Source organism: Haliotis rufescens, unplaced genomic scaffold (genome assembly GCF_023055435.1).
Source record: "Haliotis rufescens isolate VD_foot unplaced genomic scaffold, xgHalRufe1.0.p SCAF_12, whole genome shotgun sequence".
Taxonomy (NCBI): domain Eukaryota; kingdom Metazoa; phylum Mollusca; class Gastropoda; order Lepetellida; family Haliotidae; genus Haliotis; species Haliotis rufescens.
The window spans coordinates 25,434,381-25,448,124 of NW_025963802.1; the positions used below are offsets into that span (position 1 = coordinate 25,434,381).

At 40.3% G+C, this 13,744-nt stretch overlaps 1 protein-coding gene across 8 annotated transcripts in view; it reads right to left on the bottom strand.

Annotated features, from left to right (window-relative positions):
• LOC124113358 (prominin-1-like) overlaps positions 1-13,744 on the bottom strand; it is a 589,013-nt gene that overhangs the window by 530,464 nt on the left and 44,805 nt on the right. For all 8 annotated transcript variants that reach the window (XM_046473653.2, XM_046473656.2, XM_048393445.1 and 5 more), the window contains 2 exons: positions 7,677-7,797; positions 1,687-1,753 (listed from right to left, as the gene is read on the bottom strand). In XM_046473653.2, coding sequence (XP_046329609.2) covers positions 1,687-1,753; positions 7,677-7,797 — 188 coding nt within the window. The remainder of the gene's footprint in view (positions 1-1,686; positions 1,754-7,676; positions 7,798-13,744) is intronic.

Here is a 13,744-nt window from a genome sequence, read left to right on the forward strand (position 1 = left end):
TTATGGCACTAGATTAATAATGGCGACTTCCATTTCAGACTATGCTTGAAAAATATGTTGATAAAGTTCTTGATAAAAAATTGACAAAAGAACATTCTGGAATGTCTAATATACTGAACCACAAAAGAAAATTCACCCGAAGTAACATTGTATGAAAAGTTGTTGTTTAAATATCTGGGTAATTTTTGTCAAAGTTTCTAAAATTTAACATTACCTTGTCCGGAAAAATGAAATTTCATGATAAAAAAACAAAGCAGATGACAATAAAACTGATCGCCCAAACGCATCATGGCAATGGCCATGGTAACCCGATGCACGTGAGTTCCGTGCATATTGAAATGCACATGCGTTACCCCATTTCTTGCCCTATAAAAGTCCACCCAGATCGGATAGCATTCATTCATTATTGAATTGCTTCCACATGCCAAGATTGACAAGAAATCAGCAAAACCAAGCCTTTGGACGATTGCAAGCTGGACAAACCATCTGGCAAGTAGCCAATGCAATTCAAGTCCATGTAAGGACCATATACAGGTTCCAGCAACGGTACCAGACCATCAACACTACAGATGACCGACCACGTAGTGGATGACCAAGGGTCATCATCCAACGTCAGGATCGTCAGATTGTGAGACAGTATCTTCAAGATCGCTTTGTTACTGCTGCGGAAACTGCTCGATAGACCATCGGGACACACCAGGGACACATTAGTGCAGACACTGTGCGTCGACAATTGACGAGCAGACACCTCCACTGTCACAGGCCACACCGAGGACCCATACCGTCGCCGGGATGAACGTTATTCGGATGCTTATGTTGTTGAGAGAGACTCGTGGGGTGGTCCAAGCATCATGGTGTGGGGTGTAATTGGACTTGCACGGAGGGTCGGCCCTGTGGTCTTCCAGAACATCAGTCCAGGGAGAGGCAATGGTGTCACAGCAGCTTGGTACATTGATCAAGTCTTGAGACCACACGTCATGCACGTCACACGTCATGCCTTGAGACCACACGTCAGTGGTTAAAGCGTTCGCTCGTCATGCCGAAGACCCGGGTTCGATTCCCGACATGGGTACAATGTGTGAAGCCCATTTCTGGTGTCCCCCGCCGTGATGTTGCTGGAATATTGCTAAAAGCGGTGTAAAAACATACTCACTCACTCACTATTCCATCAGGAAGTAATCTTTCCCAACTCCCCAATCTATCTGCATCGACTGGATGGGACATTTCCCACCATGTGCAAAGGCTTTAAAATGAAGTACCATTTGCCTAACAACTGCTTGGGATGGCTGACATTTGAGAGGATGTCTGTTGAAAATCTAAGGATTTTTTAGTGTGATGTTAGCCAAATTGCAGGAATATTGCCTATGCTGTAATAGAGGTAATCTTCTTAGAATTATACACAAAGATTGATTTCTAAGAAACACCATGACAACAATTTCAAAGGTTTCAAAATCTGAATCTTACTCCACTGTAAATGGGGATTCTGTTGAAAATCTAAAGATTTTTATGGTGTGATGACACATGATTACAGAATTTCTAGCACTGAAGTAATAGAGAATTGGTATTTGTAATAAAGCGCTAACAAAGGGAAGTTCAGTCTGATGATATGAAGGTGCTCTTAAAACACAATTAAGCTCGATTTAATTTCATAGCTTTCAGAAATGCACATAAAAATGCCAAACTTACTGTCTAAGTCACGGAAGATGGCTTTTTTTGTGAAGTTGAAGTTGTCTCCCGCAACATGTTTAACTTGCTATGAAAACATAAAACATGTATAAGGTCATTATCAAGACATCATGTCATCCATTTGACACTCTCAACAAAGACAGCCACTAAAATCTTTCAAGCCATTCTTGAGAACAAGTTTAAATGTAAAACATTAATGGATAAAAATGACAACCTTTTAGGCCAAGTGGTCTAAAGACTGAACATATATGTTGAGTCCCACTACCAACTACACATACAGTATATATCAAATGTTTCATTACATTATTACACACAAAAATTGATCTACCTGTCCATATCAGATTCAAACCTTGAAACTAGTGTTTCAACAAGAGTTTGCAGAGCCAAGTATAGATTTTGAGAAAATATTACAATGCATGGTCAATAGGCAAAGTTTAAATAAATGTCAAAATTCAAAATAAAAAAGTATGTCTTGTGCCCCACTACTAACTACATGCACCACATTCCATTACATTTTGAAACAAAATAGTTGATAAGTTTCAACTTTCAGTGTGGTCGATGTGCAAAGGTAAAATCAAGATACAAATCTACGACATTTAAAAAAAAAGAACATGAATATGCTGGGCCCCACCAACTATACATGTAAAGAAAATTAAATTACATTTTGAAACAAAAGAAATTGGGTTTAAATCTTTCTCTAAATTCAGGTTTCATCATTGGTGGGAAAAAATCCAGCGGATTCTGAGTAAAAGAACAAAAATTGTTTTCTAACATGTTTCTTATTGTCGAAACATAAATGTGAAATTGACCTTGATTTCTAATTGTCCTTTTAGCCTAAGCTAAGCATTACATTCTAGGATTTCCTTTCAAACCATAAAAGACAATTAGAATGCTGAAAACATAATAATTTCAATTGTATCATAGTTGTCTTTCTTGAGGCGAAAAAGATAATTTACATCTCTTTTGGTGGGCAGACAAAATGCTGGAAATTTCACCATTAGGTTTGTTTTCACTTTTCTTTCCACCTGAGAAAGACAACTTCAAAACAATTACTTACAATTAGAAAACAATGCAGTGACATGACATCAACTGAACTGTTTAACAGTTGTCTTTTCGTGGGCTGTTTTAGAGTTCTTGGGGTTTTTTTCAAGTAAAACCACACAAAACCATGGAAAAAACAATTTACAACATTGTAGAAAATTAAATCATTTCAGTTGTTTTCTGGTTGGTTGCTAAACAGCCAATCAGAAAAAAACCGAAAACATTTTTTCAAAACGGATGCTGCTGAAACCGATGACTTTCAGTAAGGTGAGCAAAAATGTATTTTAAAGACACTATTATTCATCTGTGACCACTCTTTTGATTACCAGAAAAAGCATTTTTGAAAATATATCACACAGTTGAAAATTAGTATGATTGCAATTGTGGAAACATGTCCACTGGATATGAAGATTTGTTCATTCAAACAAATCATGAACATACATATTGACATTTACAAATTTTCAAAATCTTTGATGATAATCATGATGGTATGGGTCAAACTTGCATCTAAACTAATCTTTCTAGAGTGCTGACAAAACCCATAACTATCACCAAAACTATTGGCAATTAATTCATCAGCTTATTGCCAATTGCAACGCTACTGCTTTGAAAAAAATATAACAACTATTATGAAAGCAAAATCTAAATTTTTCTTACATTTGCATACTTTTCCTGCATTACTCATTAATGCATGTACTGCTTATCTTATGACAGAAACAAAGCTGTGCAAAGTCTAGGCTGAAGAAAAAAGTTGTTCCGATCTAGTCTGAAGCCTGACCCTTACACAGCAGCCACATGACCAAACAGAAGTGATGACATCACGGAATCTTCATATTACTGCTTGTCACACGTAATTCCTCTGAAGATATAGTGGTGTGACAGGTCTGCGACATGTGGGCACTTAGACATAGTAATGCAGGATACAAGTGCACAAATGTACACAATATTGAGATTTTACTTAATCTTTTAACTTATCCTGCATTACTCCTTAATGCATCTGTATCAGACGGTACAGCGGATGGCATACCTCCACATGTAGTCCTCAAAGGTCAATGGTGCGTCCTCCAAAGACATCCTTTCATGATTGGTCTCATAGAACAGTTGCTATGCACGGCTATGGTAGAGGTCCCTGCCCTGATCTCGTGAGCATTGTTTGTGCTCAGGGGATCAAGGTTGAAAATCCTGTATGCCTGAAGGATGATGGCGCGTAACAATAGAGATATGGTGATACGGCTGACTTCAGTCGTGGTCGTAGTTGTAGGAATAAACAACCGTTTCCAGGTGCCACTCAGTCTTGGAACGGCGGATGAAAACTCATTGTGCGTGCACAGGGTACAGTAGGAGTTCTTCCTCCTCTTCAGCATCCACAATCCTGGAGATAGGTGTAATGTCCCAGGAGTTGATTCTTAGCTATAAAATCCCAACACAGCCTGAGGTGAACCGCTCTATGCGTACCATGCTCAAAGCGTACAGGGGAGATATCAAGTGCATGTAACTTGCTTACTCTTTCTGCTGTGGCTGGTGCCAAGAGGAAGATTGTCTTCTTGATGAGGTTATAAAACGATGTTGCGTGGAGAGGCTTGAAAGTACCACATTAAAAGCCCAAGCGGGAGTTCAAAATTTGGTCTTCTGATCCTCAAGCCTGAATGAGCTCAGGAGGGTCTGTAGTACTGGAACTTTGGTCATGTTGCTAAGCTGAATTAAGGGCCACCAAGCATGTCGTAATTGTGCTGCTTTCACATTAGATGTCAGGTTTGTGAAAGCCTTCTACCTAAGTAATTTGCTTTTACCACTCTCTAGTCCCTGGGGTGATGGAGCTCACTCAAATGATACTCACTCAAATGATACTCAGGTTTGTAGTTCAATTCCATTTATTCTAGAATAAATATTTAACACAAGAGGTCCTCAGATATGTTCTTGTTGCCTGACTAGTATCTCCACAATAACACAACACATATCTGTGTAAAGAGCACAGTAGTATTACATTTTGAATCTGAACTTATCACTTCCAATCCAAGAATAGAGGACCCTACAGAAAGAACCTCTCAGGTCAGTTGCGGGACTCAAAACTGGCGCTCCACTCTCTGACAATTAATAAAATACTATCATCCTAATTCTTTGTTCTCTTTGTCTTTTTGTCTCAAAACGAACATTAGCCATCTGGTCAATCGTGCATACAAAAGAGTATCAGGAAAGTTCTAGACTTTTTGGTGCCCGAAATATTATTAAAAAGTATCATTTACTGGCTTCCAATTAATGGCCAGCTGTTCCCTCAATACCCCCTGGTGATAATTTTTAATAACTTGAGTATTTTCACAAGAAGAGCATGATGGAGTCAGTGTCCACTATTGTGAAGAGAAACTGTCTTATCGATGCACAATGGATGAAGAGTTTGGGAGATTGAGGAGAGAATATCAAAGTTAAATTCAGGAAAGACAACCGTGAAATTTTCAGTGATTTTGGAGCCATTCACGGTAAAAGCAACACCTAATGCTGAATCTGATGATGCCCTTGCTCATTTGGCCAAGAGTGAGAAGAAAGTGTATGTGGTGGAAGGGGACATGGTTTCAAGGAGGATGTAAGGATTGTTGCGCCTCTCCTGAACAGAGAGCAGTTGGTTGATGAGTGGCAATGCCTCAAAGCGATGATTATGGGTTCATATAAGCATTTCCAATTCCATCAACCGTGTAAGAGAATTATTCTTCTTCATCAGTCTATATTGCCAAACTGTGCCATTCTTGCCAATATTGGGCTATGTATGACAATTACAAGCGTTGAATGTGAGCGTTCGTTCAGCTCCAGAACCGCCTCAAGTCAAAGTACAGGTCTTCACTATCCTCAGATAAGCTTGATATTTTGCTGAAAATCAAGATGCTTGGTCCCCAGATTGATGCATATGACTGTTCACGTGCTGTGCGACACTGGTTGGCAGGAAAAAGGAGGAGAAATACTGACTACAAACCAAAACCAGGAAAAATGAGAAAAGTTGCCTCCTCAACAAGAGTTGACTGATCGGGAAAGGGTTGCTTTGACAATTTAGTACCCCCACAACATAAGTAAGTTTGGGTTTTACGCCTCTTCAAACAATGTTTCAGTTACCTCACAGCGTCCAGTATTATGGCAGGAGGAATGCATAGTTTTGTTGTGTTCAAACAGTTTAGAAGTAAATGTACAAAGCAAGGACTTTTGTTTTGTTATTTTAAGTTAGATTATACTATAATATCACTGGGTAATAAGATGAATCGCCTTCTGATTAAAATAATGCAGTTGGCGTGGTTGGAGTTGCTAGGCAGAACATTTTTATTTTCAATTGCTTGTCAGCGCCTACAACTTTCAATGCAATATAAATACCACATAAATACATAGAGGTTATCACGCGAGTGTGTTTGGGGATGGTTAATATCCTGCATTAGGAATAAACATTGTATTTAGCGAGCCTTGGCGAGCTAAATACATAGTGTTTATTCCTAATACAGGATATTTACCATCCCCAAACACACAAGCGTGATACCCTCTTTATCATATAATGTCATTCTTTAGTTCTGTGCTTAAAAATCGCTTTCCCTCTCTCACAAACATAATCGAAACATTGCGAGTTTTCCTGCAATGCGCGCATTAATATTTATTACGTCAGAGGGTAAGTGACGTGTCAGTCAGACAGTGACAGTAGCCAATATAGTTCCAAATGAAATCTATTTCTTATACAGTGGCGAAGCAACATAAACGCAAAACAACAATTGTTTTTAATTGCCTTTTGCGGCAATCCATCGGTCTGTTCGCTAGAGTAACTGCCCTTTGTCAAAGGGAAGCTACTCAAACCCTAGTCTCAGACGTCACGGCCACGGTCAGACCTTGTTGACAGTCGGTCTGTCCTGTCATAACGTTAAGAAGTGTAGTCAGATGTACACACAGCGACAAAACGCAACAAGGTAACAATTCACATATATTTCGGCCAAATCCAACTATTTTAATTTGTGGTGAAGGTTTCAAGCCGCAGAGGTCTACAAGCACAGATATGGCTACTGATCCCGCTTGGCTAGGCCTCGTGCCCTCGCAAAATTGTTTCGAAATTTATATCTCCAAAGTTGCCCAAACTTATAAAATGCCTTATCTACGTCACAGCTAGACACGGATTTTCAGTATATTAGACTGTTCTTTTGATAGTGATAGCAATTATCCCTGTAGTTTATCCAGATTGCCGATGGTTAACTCTGACTCGATCCCCGAATGACGAGGGCGACGCCATGTTTGTTTATAAACAGTGAAAGTAGTCCCTACTTGACCTTTGATATTTGCATCTCTATCCGCATATGACCCCAACGGATATCGTTTTTATCCGTTGGCTTTATCCTGCCGAGAAACCTACCCATTATATGATAAAGAACATTTATGCTGCTAGTGTACAGGGTACTGGTCTACTTGGTATACTGAAATACAGTTGAAAGAGGCCTTTTTCTAAAACACAAGCATAATTTCATATTTGTTTTAAATCTTAAAATCTTGACTCATTTTTTGGGGAAAAAAAAACAATAGTCAAGAATAGATCAGTGAAAAAATATTGGTTACCCAATGAAAAATGTAATTAAAATAGAAACCCTAGAGTAAAAACTCAATTGCTCAAAAGTTATCTGGAGCTCTGGTTAAAAGTTTTTATATTTCTAGAGGGGCTTGAATAGTGTTAACTGCTGAGAAAAAATTGTGTATTGATTGAAAGTCAGGTGAGTTACGTATATGTATTCTGCAGAGACAATGTGTTTAAACACATTCAAACACGACTCTCTTGTCTGCCAGTTTAAATTATATGAAGTAAAGCAATCTAACTGTTAATGATTGTGGTAAATAAAAGACACACAATGCAGTTGCTACAACATCAAAACCTAGACCTAAAATATACAAACCTTAAAACCAGTAAGTAGATCACCTCTAAGTACAGGCTTCATGTTAATTACCTCAATTGTGTTGTCAAGAAATGTGGAAATGTCATCAATGTTATCTGCAGCTGTATCACCAAACTTGTTAAGTGCTGTTGACATACGATCATTGGAAACAAACACACACACCATACCAGCACTGAAACAAAAACAAAGTGCAAATTAATTACCAATTATTAATTGCTTTAGAGAGTTGTGAGGTTCTAAGTACATTTTAACATGTGTTCTATATGATAAGTGACAACTAATAACTAGAGGTATTTGCAAGAACAGAAGCACCCTCTACATCACCATTTCCTCAAAGCTCTATAAACATAACTTTTCAAATACACATGGAAATATCAAACAAAAGTTATCATTGTAAATAATTAAAGCATGATAAATATCGTTTGATAATTCTTACGAATACATAAACCTCTATTACATCTGCATCAGCATACACCCCTGGGTTCTGACATCTACAAATACCCTGAATAGTTGACCCTCACGGTATAAGTGGAACAAATAACTTTTTTCTGCACCCAGTGTAACCAAATTGTATAACATTCAGCTTAATTTGATTGTCTTTCCAAAAATAACTAAATTTTAAAAAATCCTAGCAATGTTGAAAGTAACGGTATTGTAAGTTTGCTACTATTCTAGGTTAATTGTAATATGGAAGTACCTGAAAGTGAAAAGAGAAATCAAGTAAGCCCACTTGTTTGAAATCTAGATGTCCCATAATTGATATCATTGAAAGAACATATCATAACAATGATAGACATTTGACATTTATATCATTATACATTCACTGAGAATTTTTCCATGAGTTTTATTTACTGATAAAAATATCCTCATGAAATTGTCAGTGTTTGATGTCTAATGCATAAATCTCACTCACTCGAGCAGCCGCTGCTAGAGCCATGAGGAAAATAGTTTTCAGCGTGATGCGCTCACTCAGCCAAAGTGAGATGACGAAGTATACTCTTCAAAAAAAGAAACTTGACATAGATGTAAAACCACTTTTCTCAAAATATCCAAAATCATTAAATGAAATGTGACTAGAATTAGTCAAACAGAAGGATGATATTTCCATAATTCGCGGAAACACATCCAAACCACATAAACGTAGTGTTTGGGGATCAATTTTCCAGATTCATCCAAACGCAACCGGCTGTAAAAACGTGCAGCACAGGACCCTGCATTTATGCATGCATGCACCCCTGCTAAAGGGGTATAAAAAAACAACATCAACGGGCGTTCATACAGTAGATGCGGTGACAGAATGCCAAGACTGAAAACAGCGTCACAATGCCATTGGCAGATTACAAGCTGGAGCAACTCAGCAAGATGTGGCCAGGCACCTTGGCGTATCCCGACAGACAATCTCCGCATTATGGACCCGGTACAACAACACCAACAGAGTTGACGACAGACCAAGGTCAGGGAGACCAAGGGTGACAACGCCAGCACAAGATCAATACATCGACATCGCTGCGACACCTACAAGAACGCACTACCACAGCAACGTCTACAACCACACAGATCCCTGGGCTATGCAGAATTTCAGATCAAACAGTATGCAACAGATTGAGGGAGGCTGAACTTTTTGCACGAAGTCCTGTTTGACGTCATGTATATGACCCCACGTCATCTGGCAGACCGTCTGCATTGGTGTCAACAGAGGGTGAGATGGGCATGTGCAAGGTGGAGAAATGTACTGTTCACTGATGAGTCACGTTTTTTACTCACATGTGCTGATGGGAGCACACGTCTACGTGTCTACAGACGTCGGGGTGAACATTACGCCCCCAACTGTGTGCAGCAGGTTATCCCATTTGGAGGCGGGAGTGTCATGGTATGGACCAGAATTCATCACGGTGGTAGGACGCCTCTCGTGCATGTGGCAGGTACACTGAGAGGCGTACGTTACAGAGACATGATCCTACAGCCTCACTTCAAATTTCACGGTGGGGAATTCCTGCAAGACAACGCTTGACAACGCATATTGCACGTGTTTGACAGGACTTTCTACAGCGCAACAACATCCAGACATTACCTTGGCCACCGCCATCACCAGATTTGTCCCCAATTGAGCATCTGTGGGACGAGTTGGATCAACATATGCGCAGAATGACTTCACCACCCCAAACACTTCCGACGCTTCTTGTTGCACTTCAGCATGAGTGGCAGCACATTCCACAGCATGTTATTCACAACTTGACTGCATCTATTGGTCGTCGGTGTCAAGCGGTAATTGATGCACGTGGTGGTCACAACCGATACTGACATATACTCTATTGTGTACGTGTGTCTGTCTATGCAACACAATTAATGTTTTGAACATTGTGTAGGTTGATCCTCAAACTGTGTTTCACTTATGGTTTCTGTGTCCTATTTTCAAACATTGTTTTTCTATTAAATTTTGAAAGACGGTGTCAAGTTTCTTTTTTTGAAGAGTATATGATGTTCAGGTCCGAGGTTGAGGGACAAATTTTGAGAAGACAGAGAGCCTACTTGTATGACCGAATCAAGGATAGCAATGTAGCCACTAAGGAGACCTTTGCGCCTGTAGTAGTTGCGCAACGGAATTAATTGCAGCCAAGTATGTAGCTACGGTAGAACCTTTCAGCTTATGGGACGATGGTGATGGCAAAGATAATCAGTAGGCTGTTGTTTTGAAGCAGTAGCGTTTGAAGAAATATGCTTGTGAAAGTAGGCCTCAAAGGCCTTCCAGTTGTGGACTTGGTTGATGAATAGTGAGAATCAAAGATTGAATTGGTTACCCATCTAGAGGAACCCTTCACAAGGGATTTTTGTAAATGCGCCAAACGCACAGATTGAGAGTGTCGAGCAACAGGTGAAGCAACTAGGAGTGAGGATGAAGTAGAAGATTGAGACTGAGAGGTAGACAGTAAAAGCTTCTGTCTACTAGTTGGATGAGTGTGGTGAACACCGGTTGGGGGAAAGGCATAAGCGTGTAGGCCATCCCACGATATTGGAAACGCGTTGTAATCCCAAGCCCCAGGGTCGAGAATGAGAGATACGAACTGGAATATCCGAGTGTTGAAACGAGTTGCAAAGAGATCGACAACTGGGTATGGATATAACTGGCAGATCCACTTGAAAATCATTGGATTTAGATGCCATCCTGTTGGAGATGGTTTGTCGGGTCAGGTCGGGACAGGGAATCAGCTCTGATGTTGGAGAATGTTATTTGAAACAATCAGTTGAAATGTCAACTTGGTGGAGCCCATCTTGTTTATGTCCCAAACGGAAAGGTTGACCTACTGGATCATCAGACTAGTGTTGCCCAATGTGACACCGCCAGGATCACTGCTTTGTTATTTTTGTGAAGCTGACTTTGTTGGTGAGACCACAGCTCTGCCGGCTGTAGTTCATGACAATAAGCTCTCCATCCCACGTTTGAGGCGTCAACAAAAACATGTAGGGTCAGGATAAACAGCCGCAAGGAGACTTCACAAACAGTCCACAGAATCAGCCACCATTATAGGTGTGGCCATAGATGGTTTGGCAGGAAGATTAGAACCGGACAATTGTTGTTCTGGCGAAGTGGCTTGAGAAAGCGAGGAATTGGTCACAGGTGTAGTTGACCTCTCCTGGTGAGAGCCTGTGGACCAAGGAGTTGCCACTGGCGAAAGGCGAGAGATTGTCTGAGTGCCAGTGGAACAAGGCCTTTTATTACTTGCCCGTGAAGAGATCACCTGTTTAATAAACATACAGCCGTATTACACATTGTGTAAAAACAAAACGTGTACTCTCGGAACACGTTTCTAGAACAAATATTGAAAGCTCTTAACATCACTTGGCATATTCAACGACATTGCATGTGGAGATAATAGATCACTGAGAGGAGCTTATGCACACCTTATGACCCCAGCAACCTTGTTGCTAGGCTGATGTCACATGGTATTGTTTCGCCGAAGGATCTTGCAACAAAATTCCACAAATTACGTCATCGGGTATTTTGACGTGATTGTAAACTTTGAGGTACAAGGCGATCGTACTGTAGAGCAACGACAGTCGTTGGTTTTAGTTAAAGTGTGTGAGTTGCGATAACCTTAACACTACGATAATTTTGTGGAACGGACGCCTGAATTCTAAAGGTGGGCCGTTGTATGTTATTAAATCCATACGTTTCAACTTTTGATGTGTTTGAAGTATTATTGTGTTAAATTAAGTTGGACTCGTGAATAGTTGAACCACAACTATTCACTCGTTTCATAAAATTGGTATTACACGGGAGCTCGTTTAGTGTTCTATATGCATCTTCAACCATCGATACTGGCACAGGAACATCTTGCCGAAGGGTGTTTGGAATAGAGCCCTGATGTACTGGAGACTTTGGACAGGGATTGTTTTGTTTTGATGAGCCAACCAAGTTGCGAAGTAGGTGCTGCATGAAATTGAGATGTAGAAGAGTTCAGATCATCTGTGTACGCTTTGAAGACGATGCTGCGAGCAAGTAGAAATTTGACGATGAGCTTGGAGAGGGGGGTCAATAGCCACGGGGCCGAAAAAATTCCACACGGGAGCACCTTCCAATGATAATGGCGGTCGAGGAAAAAGAACCGGCGAAATGTCTGGGCTCCGGATGGATGGGGACGTGTCCTGTAAATCTAAACTGATCATGAATTCACGAGGACAAAGAATTGTGTGTATCATGATGGTCATCTGGAAGTGAGGAGGCTTGTTGAACAATTTAGTGTTGAAGATAAAATGTTGTTGAAGACTGTCTTTCATTTGAACCAGAAAGATCAGCAAATATACTCAACAACAAAAGTTCCTGTGACACCAATATTTTAGTGTATTTTTCAAACAAGTAAAGTTTGGTTTTCAATATTGTAGTACATGTATGGAATCAAGTCACAAAAACGCAACTGCTACAGAAGAGCATGCATTCCATGCAAAAGTTGACTTTTATGCAAGCCCCATGCATTTCACTACCCAAGAATGGGTATAAAACATGTGCGTTAACGGGTTTCCATATGCATTGTTTAGCATCGTGCTGACAACAACCACTCAGAAAAACAACAAAATTACGCAATTATTCAACATTACGAAATGCCGCGCCTGTCCGAAAATGAGTGTCTGCAAGCCATTGGTATGCTTGAAGCAGGATCGATTCAACGTGATGTTGCAAGACAATTTAACGTCCACAGAAACACCATTCAGATTCAAGTGTACCAACGTAGAGGTAAACGTTACATCAATCATTGTGGTATGGGGTGGGATTACAGCAGGACAGAGGACCCGTTTGATAGTGGTAGAGGGAAATCTCAATGGACAGCGCTACTGCGACGAGATCATCGGCCCTGTTGTTCTACTGTTTTTGCGTCGTCATGGCCCAGGCATTACCTTTCAACATGACAACGCCCGGCCTCATATTGCACGACTTCTTCAGGATTCTCTTCAACAAAACAACGTGAATGTCATTTCCTGGCCAGGCTCGCTCCCCTGATCTCTCACCAATCGAGCACATGTAGGATGAGATGGATCAGCGTCTTCGACGCCAACCACGTGTTCCACAGACACTCCAGCAACTTCGAAACATGCTCCAGCAGATATGGACAGATATCCCAAGTATGTCAAGTTTATCCATTTGAACACTTACAGGAGTCTTTTATCTCTTGCAAACCGAAATTGTTTCAGATTTGGTAAGAAACATAACTTTGCATTAAATCTTATTCAATGTCACAGGAACTTTTGTTGCTCAGTATAGAAGCCTGGAGTGGTCGTAGCCTTGCCCAGGCAATCGATGGTGTTCTTTGTCAGCAACGTTAGTAGCATTCTTTTTTAGTAACAAAATTGGTGAGACGGTGGCTTGAACATTATATATACTAGCCACATTAAGAAACTGTGCACGGAGAAAATATAGATATAAGGGCACATCGTCCATATATGAAATATAGGTTTGAACGCTCATGCACGTGCCATGCGATATGACGTCATTGATAGGGGCCTATGGACGTGCAATGTTTTACTGCACGTGCATCCTGTGCAGCTGTACACAGCATGTGCAACTCAAAATTCGCTGTCTCTTTGGAAAGCATGATCTGTGGTCATTCAAAAATTAAAAACTTCTC